The sequence below is a fragment of the Littorina saxatilis genome, linkage group LG9 (assembly GCF_037325665.1).
Source record: "Littorina saxatilis isolate snail1 linkage group LG9, US_GU_Lsax_2.0, whole genome shotgun sequence".
In the NCBI taxonomy this organism is placed as follows: domain Eukaryota; kingdom Metazoa; phylum Mollusca; class Gastropoda; order Littorinimorpha; family Littorinidae; genus Littorina; species Littorina saxatilis.
The window spans coordinates 48,132,811-48,144,529 of NC_090253.1; the positions used below are offsets into that span (position 1 = coordinate 48,132,811).

The 11,719-nt window shown below is 41.7% G+C and overlaps 2 protein-coding genes across 2 annotated transcripts in view; one reads left to right on the plus strand and one right to left on the minus strand.

The window, feature by feature from the left end:
• Positions 1–6,577, minus strand: part of LOC138976313 (fibropellin-1-like) — a 38,383-nt gene extending 31,806 nt beyond the window's left edge. Inside the window, exons 1-3 of the mRNA XM_070349162.1 lie at positions 6,421–6,577; positions 3,000–3,104; positions 2,174–2,290 (exon numbers count right to left, since the gene is read on the minus strand). Coding sequence (XP_070205263.1) covers positions 2,174–2,290; positions 3,000–3,104; positions 6,421–6,487 — 289 coding nt within the window. The 5' untranslated portion in view covers positions 6,488–6,577. The remainder of the gene's footprint in view (positions 1–2,173; positions 2,291–2,999; positions 3,105–6,420) is intronic.
• A 552-nt stretch (positions 6,578–7,129) lies between these two features.
• LOC138977238 (uncharacterized) lies at positions 7,130–11,218 on the plus strand. The gene is made up of 4 exons (XM_070350144.1): positions 7,130–7,544; positions 7,728–10,252; positions 10,616–10,795; positions 11,191–11,218. Exons 2-4 carry the CDS (start codon positions 9,129–9,131, stop codon positions 11,216–11,218), a joined length of 1,332 nt encoding a protein of 443 aa, XP_070206245.1. The 5' UTR covers positions 7,130–7,544; positions 7,728–9,128.
• Positions 11,219–11,719: the final 501 nt, after the last annotated feature.

The window sequence follows — 11,719 nt, forward strand, 5'->3', positions numbered from 1 at the left end:
TATCTCTCTTCTCACTAAGAACATGGAATGGGAACTTACCGGACACTCATATGTAATTGCCTTGAAATCAAAGCTCCTATTGTGAGTTGATTCTCGATCCAGATGAATAAGAAATATTTGCATGTATGCGTCCCTGTGAATTACTTCAGTAGGTTGAATACCAGACAAAAGTAGATTTCCGCAATGCATAATCATGCTTTTCCCGCCAGATAAAAATGCGTCTTCTTCTCGCGTCACCTTGTTGAATACAGGTAGATAACTCCGACAAGTAAATTAAAGTTAAATTAATTAAATTAATGTTAGTTCTTCGATCCGACTCCTTTCCGTTCCAACTTTTTCAATTTCTTTATCTAAAAGTCCGTGCGGAACGAGTGCCGAAAGTCCGTAAGGAGTTTGAGATAAAAGTCCGTGCGCAGTATCAACGACGAGAATGTCTCGAAAGTCCGCGCGGAATTCCGGCCGTAATTGCGCGCGTCGTTGGCCGATTTGGCTTTCCATATCAATGGCACCGGCTAAAACTATCAAACCTATCTTGACCTTCTTATTTACAGTGACATTTCTTACTTTAGAAGAGGCACCATGGTGCCACGCCTGTGATAATAGTTTTACTGTGATACATTTTCTCACTGAATGCACTGATCTGTATGATTTACGAGTGAAGTATTTTGACACCTATATTGTGAAACATATTTTTATAGATACCAGCTCTACAGCTCTCTTTGGATTTTTAAGAGAGTCTGGCCTTTATTATAAGATTTGAATTTTAAAGATCCTAGACACGTAGGGTTTCGACTTAACTTTTGTGTTCCCTTCGGGTAACGTTTCTGACTGTATTTTTTTTAAATTGGTTTAATTTCAATTTGTCTAATGTTAAACTTGTGGGGTCCTGATTTGGCCTATATGGTCCGCTGGACCCAAAGAGCAACAACAACTAATTAACTAAGTTACTTTAGAAGTAAATCAAAGTTCGTTCGATTAGACGTCATAACGGAAATAATGGCGTCACATGATAACATTGTCCCTCTTTCTGCATTTCTCAGGATGGACTGACACATAAATTCGAAAACAAAGTTCGTTTCGGTCCTTTTTGGGGTGTCTTGTCCGCATTAAACAAATATTCGTAAGCTGAACGTTTACTATGCGTGTATTGGTATCGTGTGTCATTAACACATATGGAGTGGAAATAATGACTAGATTTGTGGTCACATGGTCAACGTGGTTTAACGAAAGAGGAACATCTAATGACAGTAAGTAATTCATAATTGTAACCAACACACACACTAGCAAGAAACACATTAAGAAACAGGTATCAATCAATGCTTCGGGCATAGGTTGGTAATTGCTGACTTTTGAAATAGAACATTAACACTCACTGTATCGTAGCAATCCGTTCCTTATACGTTATCATTTGTTTCGTCGTCATTTCTTCTTCTTCTTCTTCTTCATTCGTGGGCTTAGACTCCCACGTTCACTCATGTTTTCAGCACGAGTGGATTTTTACGTCGTGTATGACCGTTTTTTAACCTCGACATTCAGGCAGCCATACACCGAAGTCTGACATGGATTACAGGATCTTTTCCGGGCGTACTTGGTCTTGTGCTTGCGTGTACACACGAAGGGGGTTAAGTCACTAGCAGGTCTGCACATAAGTTGACCTGGGAGATAGGAAAAATCTCCACTCTTAACCCACCAGGCGGCAGCGACCGGGATTCGAACTCACGACCTCCCAATTAGGAGGCCGACGTCTTACCACCACGCCACTGCGCCCGTCTGTTTCGTCGTCATTGAAAACGTGTGTTTAAAAAATAAATTTAACTGTATTATTGCGGGTGTTTCAACGGGACATTTTGCAACATAAAATAATGCACGCGCCTATCTTCGAATGGTCTAGAAAAACAAAATTCGAAGACGTTGCTCGACTAAAACCCCGAGCTGTACATCAATGTTGCTTTTGTGATATTTGTATAACGTTCTGAGACTCTCTGGGGACGCGCTGCCGAACTGCAAAAGATTGCGGACTTCATGGCAGCCACCGACCTGAATATATGACGGCCATGGATATCGAACACATAAGAAGAAGTCCTGATACTGCTACTTAGCAGTGAATAGTTTAATATCAAGACGTGTTATTATTATTATCATCAGTATTAACAGTCTGTAAGAAGTGACTTACCACCGATCTCACAACGGGATCCGGAATACCCTGGACGACAATAACAGGTGTAGAAGCCAACGTCGTCATAGCAGGCGCCGCCGTTGAGACAGGGGCTGGTGCGACACTCATTGTCGTCTTAAAAACGACAACAACATTATAAACAACAAAATCAAAGCAGATATGACTAAAACAAATGTCGTTGATGTTTAAAACAACCTAACGTTGCTTCTTCAATGAAAAAAACAACATCTAAATATGAAAGAATTCAAACAGCAGTCGGTTTTTGTTTCTGAAACAAAACAACCTTGCGTTATCATTGAACACAATACTAAAAACTACTACAAAATATCTATAAAAAAAAACAAAAAAACCAAGAGATAGTGTGCTAACGATTCAATCGTAGGCCAGGAACCAACTAAAACTTTACCGTTATTAAGGTGGTTTTTTTTCTCCCAGATTACGTTTTAACTATTTTTGATTTTAAAAAACAAAGGATTACTGTACTCACCGATACAAAGACGACACAAGACGACAACGAATTTACAGTAATTCTTTGTTTTTCTAACTTTGTTCATCTTACCACAGTCACTTCGTTGTTTAGATTTATTTTTGATGTGTTTAATATGTAAACAATGCCGCTGTGTGTTTAACAAAGCGAGGTAATAATATCTTCATCAATATCCAAACACCATTTAGAACGAATATTAGGAGGACATCAGAGTTGAGAGAGTAACTAAATAATTCCTTCACAACCACCTTGTTCTCTTGTTCAAAACTCTTCATATTGCTTATTTTGAATACTTCGTGCCTGTTACATTGGCGATGATTTGAGTATATAACTTACCAGTCTCGCACTGCGTTCCTGAATAGCCTTGTAGACACCGACAAATACCAGTCAAACACGTTGCGCCGTTCAGACACTGGTAGTAATATGGGCACTGACCGACAACTGCAAATAAATACAAAAGAATGAAAGTAGAAAGTAGTTACTCAATCAAATCAACAAATCAGTCATTTACCAATTAGTATTTGATCAACGATACCGATTAGGCGGCTTGTAATTGAGCTTGAAATCGACTTTGTGAAGACTTGGCGAAGTATGTTTGCCCATAACTCAGTGCTAAAGCCTTATTGACCAGCTTCGCGAAGTATCTTTGCCCATAACTCAGTACTAAAGCCTTATTGACCAGCTTCGCGAAGTATGTTTGCCCATAACTCAGTGCTAAAGCCTTATTGACCAGCTTCGCGAAGTATGTTTGCCCATAACTCAGTGCTAAAGCCTTATTGACCAGCTTCGCGAAGTATGTTTGCCCATAACTCAGTGCTAAAGCCTTATTGGCCAGCTTCGCGAAGTATGTTTGCCCATAACTCAGTGCTAAAGCCTTATTGACCAGCTTCGCGAAGTATGTTTGCCCATAACTCAGTGCTAAAGCCTTATTGACCAGCTTCGCGAAGTATGTTTGCCCATAACTCAGTGCTAAAGCCTTATTGGCCAGCTTCGCGAAGTATGTTTGCCCATAACTCAGTGCTAAAGCCTTATTGGCCAGCTTCGCGAAGTATGTTTGCCCATAACTCAGTGCTAAAGCCTTATTGACCAGCTTCGCGAAGTATGTTTGCCCATAACTCAGTGCTAAAGCCTTATTGGCCAGCTTCGCGAAGTATGTTTGCCCATAACTCAGTGCTAAAGCCTTATTGACCAGCTTCGCGAAGTATGTTTGCCCATAACTCAGTGCTAAAGCCTTATTGACCAGCTTCGCGAAGTATGTTTGCCCATAACTCAGTGCTAAAGCCTTATTGACCAGCTTCGCGAAGTATGTTTGCCCATGACTCAGTGCTAAAGCCTTATTGGCCAGCTTCGCGAAGTATGTTTGCCCATAACTCAGTTCTTAAGCCTTATTGACCAGCTTCGCGAAGTATGTTTGCCCATGACTCAGTGCTAAAGCCTTATTGGCCAGCTTCGCGAAGTATGTTTGCCCATAACTCAGTGCTAAAGCCTTATTGGCCAGCTTCGCGAAGTATGTTTGCCCATAACTCAGTGCTAAAGCCTTATTGACCAGCTTCGCGAAGTATGTTTGCCCATAACTCAGTGCTAAGGCCTTATTGGCCAGCTTCGCGAAGTATGTTTGCCCATAACTCAGTGCTAAAGCTTTATTGATCAGCTTCGCGAAGTATGTTTGCCCATAACTCAGTGCTAAAGCCTTATTGGCCAGCTTCGCGAAGTATGTTTGCCCATAACTCAGTGCTAAAGCCTTATTGGCCAGCTTCGCGAAGTAGGTTTGCCCATAACTCAGTGCTAAAGCCTTATTGACCAGCTTCGCGAAGTATGTTTGCCCATAACTCAGTGCTAAAGCCTTATTGGCCAGCTTCGCGAAGTATGTTTGCCCATAACTCAGTGCTAAAGCCTTATTGGCCAGCTTCGCGAAGTATGTTTGCCCATAACTCAGTGCTAAAGCCTTATTGACCAGCTTCGCGAAGTATGTTTGCCCATAACTCAGTGCTAAAGCCTTATTGACCAGCTTCGCGAAGTATGTTTGCCCATAACTCAGTGCTAAAGCCTTATTAGCCAGCTTCGCGAAATATGTTTGCCCATAACTCAGTGCTAAAGCCTTATTGACCAGCTTCGCGAAACTTGTTTGCCCATAACTCAGTGCTAAAGCCTTATTGACCAGCTTCGCGAAACTTGTTTGCCCATAACTCAGTGCTAAAGCCTTATTGGCCAGCTTCGCAAAACTTCGCCCAGTTCAGGACATCCTATAGGCTGCTTGAAACTCTGCCACTACAAAACAAGAATAATGCTAACGAAGACGAAACGTCGAAACTAGTTCGTGTTTATGTATTCATGTTGCAGTTTTCTAGTGATCACATTTTTAATTACTTTGTTCAATTGTATCTCACCTGCAGTCCCTTGATCCATTTTTAAGAATAAGAAGGTCAAAAGAAAAACAGGTCAATGTCGGTGATGAAAAACTAACTTGCACCCAATAACCCACAACGTGAAGCCGTTGTTGATGTTGTTGCGTGTGATTATTTTGCAAAAAGTGCTTGGAGTTTGATAGGTTGACCACAACAATCTGAACGAAAAAGGATGATGTGTTACTATCTATAATAGTTCAAGAGGTGTATCGGATGAGGTAGTTATAAGACATGCGTACCACTGAAAGGGAAGAAGAACGAATATATTCACAACACAAAAAAAAGGTTGAACTGAGCTCACTCCTTTTAATTGTTCATTTATTTATATCACTGTTTATTACTTTATCTATTCATTTATTTACACGTCTGACTTTGTAGACGTTGAACGGCACTCACAATCAGACATGCATAGTTTAAACGAAAAGCAAAAATACTCATCAGCATATATTTGCTTGCATAGGACACATCGATTATGGATGCAGATTAAAAGCACAATGATGCAAATCGTAGATGTGGTTTCGAACGATTGAATGCCAAGCTTAACAAAGTTAACCCAAATATGTTGACAACTCTAACAATGTTTATGTGATGAACACTGTTTTAAATCGGTAAAGATCTGTGGAGTTTTCAAGATCAGTGCATCGAAGTTCCAGTGAATGTTTCGTTTTGCATTTACATCAATTTACACTTGAACGATTTTTGATCGATCTAAACATCTGACAGCAAATTAAGCAGTGTCTCCATAGTCTCTGTGCTGCTGTGTCAGCGTTGATAAGCTTCTACAGATCAAAAGGAGCACACATGTGTTTGTCCATGTTTACAAAAAAGCAACAAAATGCTGATATCCACATAAGAGTGTTGTAAATGATAATTATTATGAATGATATTCATCTATATATCCCTGTGTTGCATTGACGTAATTTTAGATCGGTTTTTATATGGGGATGAAGGCTTTTTTAATGCATTAATTCAAAGTCACACATAGCTGTTTAACTTGATAGTCTACTATATATGACTATAATTATGCATCTGAAACGCAATATTGCAAGAACACACATATAATTATTTAAGTACAATTTGGAAGATAATTTGTATATGACAACTGTTATGTCCTTCGTATGTCAAACATACTTGAATGCATTTTGTAAAAATAATGATACTTCTTCTTCTTCGTTCATGGGCTGAAACTCCCAAGTTCACTCATGTTTTTGCATGAGTGGGTTTTTATGTGTACGTATGATCGTTTTTACCCCGCCATTCTGGCAGCATACGCCGATTTCGGGGGAATAAAGATACTGATGCAATTCACTATGTGATTGGCATTAATAAATAAATAAATAAGAATTGTATACCTCCATGGATGTTGCATAGGCTGATGAAAACCACGACAACCAAGGCGAGGAGTGTGTGTCTGTCCATGATGTCTGTGCTCTTGCTCCTCCCGTTATCTCTCAGCTTCCAAAAGAAGGCCGACCTGGGGCATCTCAGAGGTTTTATACCTGCTATTGGGTGAGTGTCGCACCACCCAGTTTGTAAACCCGACCGTTTAGTCTCTGTTTATGTGTCTGTTTTTGTGTCTATGTCTGTTTGTCTCTATCTCTGTCCCTCTCTCTATTTCTCTCTTGCCCTCCCTCTCACTCTCTCTCTCTCTCGCCTTCTCTCGATCACTATCGCCCTCTCTCTCTCTCTCTCTCTCTCTCTCTCTCTCTCTCTCTCTCTCTCTCTCTCTCTCTCTCTCTCTCTCTCTCTCTCTCTCTCTCTCTCTCTCTCTCTCTCTCTCTCTCTCTCTCTCTCTCTCTCTCTCTCTCTCTCTCTCTCTCTCTCTCTCTCGCTCTCCCCCTCTGTCTCCCTCTCTCTCACCACCTTATGAAATTTAACACTCCTCTTCCTAGGATAGACTTATTTAAGTCTAGTCTAGTTTATTCAGGTGGCCGTCTCTGGAACGCTCTTCCGAATGCCTTACGGGAAGCTACCAGCACAGATTCTTTCAAAAACAAATATATATCCCATTTAATGAAAATAGTATATTCTTGATTGATATGTCCTTTGGGACAGAGTCACTGTGACGAATGGAATTCGTGTATCGACTCCCTCTCTCATATTAATCGAGACTTCACTAGTTGCGTACACAAAACGAGGTTAAATGACCGAGACTACGTCATGACGACACTGTATGCATATGACGTCAACGCTCGCGCCATTAGTCCAAAACTAGTACAAGGTAAGAATTTGTTTATCTGCATGGAAAGAAATTTAAACGAAGAGAACAAAGGAAACAGCGTGCATTGGTATTAATTCGTGAATATGAACTGTACATATATTCAGTTGAGGTTGCTAGGATGCAATGCTCTGACCGTTTCATTGACTCCAAGATGGCAGCAATCAACGCAGCCACGTAGATTGCACTAGCATATGTTTCACCTTCCGTGGACGGATTTCCACATTTTTGCGATCTCCAAAGGTCCACTAACCGCAGGTAAAACACGCTAATACATTTTAACATTATTGATTCACAGGAAAACACAGGTATTGTTCATTTTCCATGTGTTTGTGTCAGTCTGTGAACTCTTGTTTCTGTGTTTGTTTTAGAGAAACAAATGGAATGATATCGATGGAAATCATACTTGATAATAACAGATATTGCACGTGTGTGTTGCAGAAGGTGCAAGTGTACAGGGGTGTACAATGCTTGTGTAAATGATGTCGTGTGAACACTGTGGGAAGGGCAACGTCAGCGGTAACCACGGAAGGAACCACCAACGTCCCCAAGTGTCACCCAGATCGAGTTTATCATGATGAGTAGACTACTTTATATTTTGTGAACATTAACACACCATCACGTCTTCATTTGTGTAAACCGAAATACATTTTCAACGAGAAGAAGAAGTACGTTCCGCGCTTCGATATCAAACGTCTACGCAACAAGAAGAAGAAAGACAATGTTGTTACGTGTGTGTGAAATCACACCAGCGAAATCATAATCTACAAAACTTTCATTTGAAGATTCTAAGAGAAAGGGATTGATGTCTGCAAGAATGATCATGTGCATGTTTTTGAAAGTACAGAATTATTAAATTTCTTATTACTTCTTTGCACTTGTCTCAGTTAAACACTGATCAGCCCTAGAACGAGAAGCAGACGTCACAATGGGGGCTCGAGTCACGGGATATTGAATCAACGTTTTACTTTCGATCCAGCCGTTCCAAATTTTTCTCGTTTCAAAATTGCTGTAGGTTTCTTGCATGTCGATTTGTATTGTAAATGTTCGTACTTCATCGCCATCGTCTCATCATATAATTTTATTTATTTACCTTTAGTTATATTACTTATCACAGATCTATAACTCAACGTGTGCCCTATCACACGGTAAAATAAAAACTGGAAGTGTTGTCAGCTGAAACGACACGTTAAAAAATCAATATTTAGCGAGACCACTTTTGATTTGTTAGCTCCCAATTTTATTTGTGGTGTTCCAATTCATCAGTGTGATAGTATTCTTGCACGTACTATCGGAACCATCATTCCCCTTAGTTTGTTCTAAATTACGCGGGAGGTTGGTGGGAGTCAGGTACCTAAGAGGTAAGGATTAATACCTGTATTTCCCTGTGAAGCCCTATATAATCGACTTGTGGATATCAGTCGTATTTACTTGCTGTAGAAGTGGCTGTAAATTAATCTACACAGTAAATGATGCGAATTGACAGTTGAGTTGATACATCTTGTATATTCAACGTTCGATCGAGTGAAAGATTGATCTTTTCGCCAGAAAGAGTCAAATAAAGTTTACAGTGTAAGTTCTCGTTGGTAGATAGAAGTAAACTGACTCACGATAGATCGTGGAAACATAACTCTTTGGGTGGTTGTGTGGAAACGTAACGTAACATACGTTGAAGAATTATTTCAAAGTACAGTAGAAGTAGAGCTAAACTAGGACTTGCATTTTGTGCACGAAGGCGATGCCCGACTGTTTCTTTTTGTAATTTGATCCGAAATTTAGTAGCTCGACGGTGTTTGAGCAACATACATTTTGTACGTTTTGGAATAATACGCGAGGTGACTTATGAGTGACGACAGTTCTCCAGCTCATAATTTTAGAAAGTCCACCATCGCAGCCCAGTTGGCACGGAAACAGCCGGCCGACAAATCTCTTCCCATAGTGACCACGGATAAGAAGGGAAGAAAAACCCTTACTGTCGGTAACGATCGGGAAGAGGTGATAGACTCGTTACCAATTCCTGCTGACGAAGAAGAGAGTGTTCATCTCTCTCTTCAAGTTGACAGCAACCGTAACGACGAAGAGGTTGATCCACAGGCGTGCACGGACGTGTCACCTGTAAATATGTCTCAGTCCACAAGTGTAGATCCGCTAGAGTTGACTAGACAGCTAATGGCCGAAGGACAGTTGTTGGGGTTAGAAGGAGCCGAGTTGCGTGCATTTGTTCTTGATCAGAAAGAGAAGCAACAAACTCTTGATCGCGAGGAACGAGAACGTGAAGCTGAACGGCTAGAACGTGATGCTGAACGACAAGAACGTGACGCTGAACGACTACGGCTAGAACGTGACGCTGAACGACAATTCCAACTGGAACAGTTGAAAATCCAGAACGCCAACCAAGAGGGCAACAGGAACAACAACTCGCCAGGACGTATTCGCGAAGATGATGGTTTCAAGCCCAAGATTCCTTTTCTAGACGACCGTGATGACATCGAGAGCTGGTTCCATCAGTTCGAGCATTATGCTCGAGACTGTAACCTGAGTGATACAGCAAAAGCTTCACGTGTAGTGTACTTTCTGAAGGGTAAGGCGAGAGTCATCTTCTCAAAGCTGAACGAGGAAGACGCTAATGACTACGACACTCTCAAACACGCTTTGTATGAGGGCTTCCAACTCACTAGCGAAGATTATAGAAAGAAGTTTCGCCAAACCAAGAAAAGCGCCACTGACACGTATAAAGAGCACATCACGAAGCTAGAACGGTATCTAGACAAATGGGTGGAATTAGCAGAATGCGACCAAGATGTAAAAGATCTCAAAGATTTGTTGGTCCGTGAGCAGGTGTTGGACACCCTTCCTCCTGACCTCGCCGTTCACATTAGGGATAGAGACCCTAAGAGCGCCAAAGAGATTGGGATGATAGCCAACACATATCAACAATCTAGATCGAACGTCAAAACTTCATCAACGTACGTCAAGCCTGAAAAACGTCGTTCTCCCCAAGAAGAAACAAGAATAGCTGCTCCATCAACAAAACCCGCAAATCAAACTCTAAAGGCAAAGTTGAGTGACGCCGAGAGAGAGAAACTGCGAGCATCTGGATGTTGTTTCATTTGTAAATTGCAAGGGCATGTATCTCGTTTCTGTCCAAACAAGAGAGACACAGCAGGTGCAGTTTCATCGAAGAAAGATACACTTGAGACACCGATCCTCTTAGAAAAACTTTGCGGAAATTGCAAGGAAAAGAAATGTGCCGAAGTGGTACCAGTGAAGCTGAATGGAACAATTGTCAACGCTTTGAGAGACACTGGATGTACTGGTATCATTGTCAGCAAGAAGTTTGTGCCAAAGGAGGCATATTCAGCGAAAATGAAGGAGACTACTCTGGCAGAGAAAGACTCCAAGAAGATGTACCACACCGCCGTGGTGCACATCGATTCACCCTACTTTGACTCCGAGACAGAAGTAACGGTGATGGACGACCCAATTTACCCTGTCCTCATAGGTAAATGGTATGGACTAGGTAAAGAGAAGAAATTGACTCCCACATATCCTGTTCGAGACCCAGCATGGTACCCTGGGACAGCAGCTGCTGTTACCACGAGAGCACAAGCGACAGAGGACGCCCAGAAACCAAGCTGCAGCCACAAACAGGGAGTCAAGGAAGAAGAAAGACTGTATTCGCCAGCTGATCTGAAGAGAGAACAGGCAAGTGACCCTTCGTTGAAGACCATCAGGCAATTTGCCAACTCTCCAGAAGGGATCAATGGGATACGGTATTCATACAAGAAAGAAATCCTGTATAGAACAACGAAAGATCGCCACGGAAACGACCGTTCACTAGTAATCGTTCCGAAGAAACTCAGGAACAAAGTTCTTTCATTTGGTCACGATCACCCCATGGCAGGACACTTAGGTCAAAGAAAAACATCTGACCGAATTAGAGCAGAATTCTGGTGGCCAGGGTGTGCAGGAGACATTCGTAGGTATTGCTTGTCCTGTGATACATGCCAAAGAACTGCACCGAAAAGTCAGACGAAGAAAGTCCCTCTGGGAAGGATGCCACCCATCAGTTCAGTTTTCAAGAGAGTTGCGGTGGATATCATCGGCCCGGTCAAACCTATGTCGGAGAGCAAGAAACAATACATCTTGGTATCTGTTGACTACGCTACCCGATACCCCGAAGCCGTAGCCCTGAAAAACATCCAAGCAGACACCGTAGCTGAAGCTCTCTGGGAGATGTGGACTAGATTGGGAATCCCAGATGAAGTGATAACGGACCAAGGCACACAGTTCACCAGCCACCTGATGAAAGAAGTGAACGACTTTCTCAGCATCAAACACCATATGACTGCACCGTTTCACCCTCAAGCGAATGGTTTGGTCGAAAGGTTCAACTCCACACTGAAGAGCATGCTGAAAAAGTTAGCGATCGA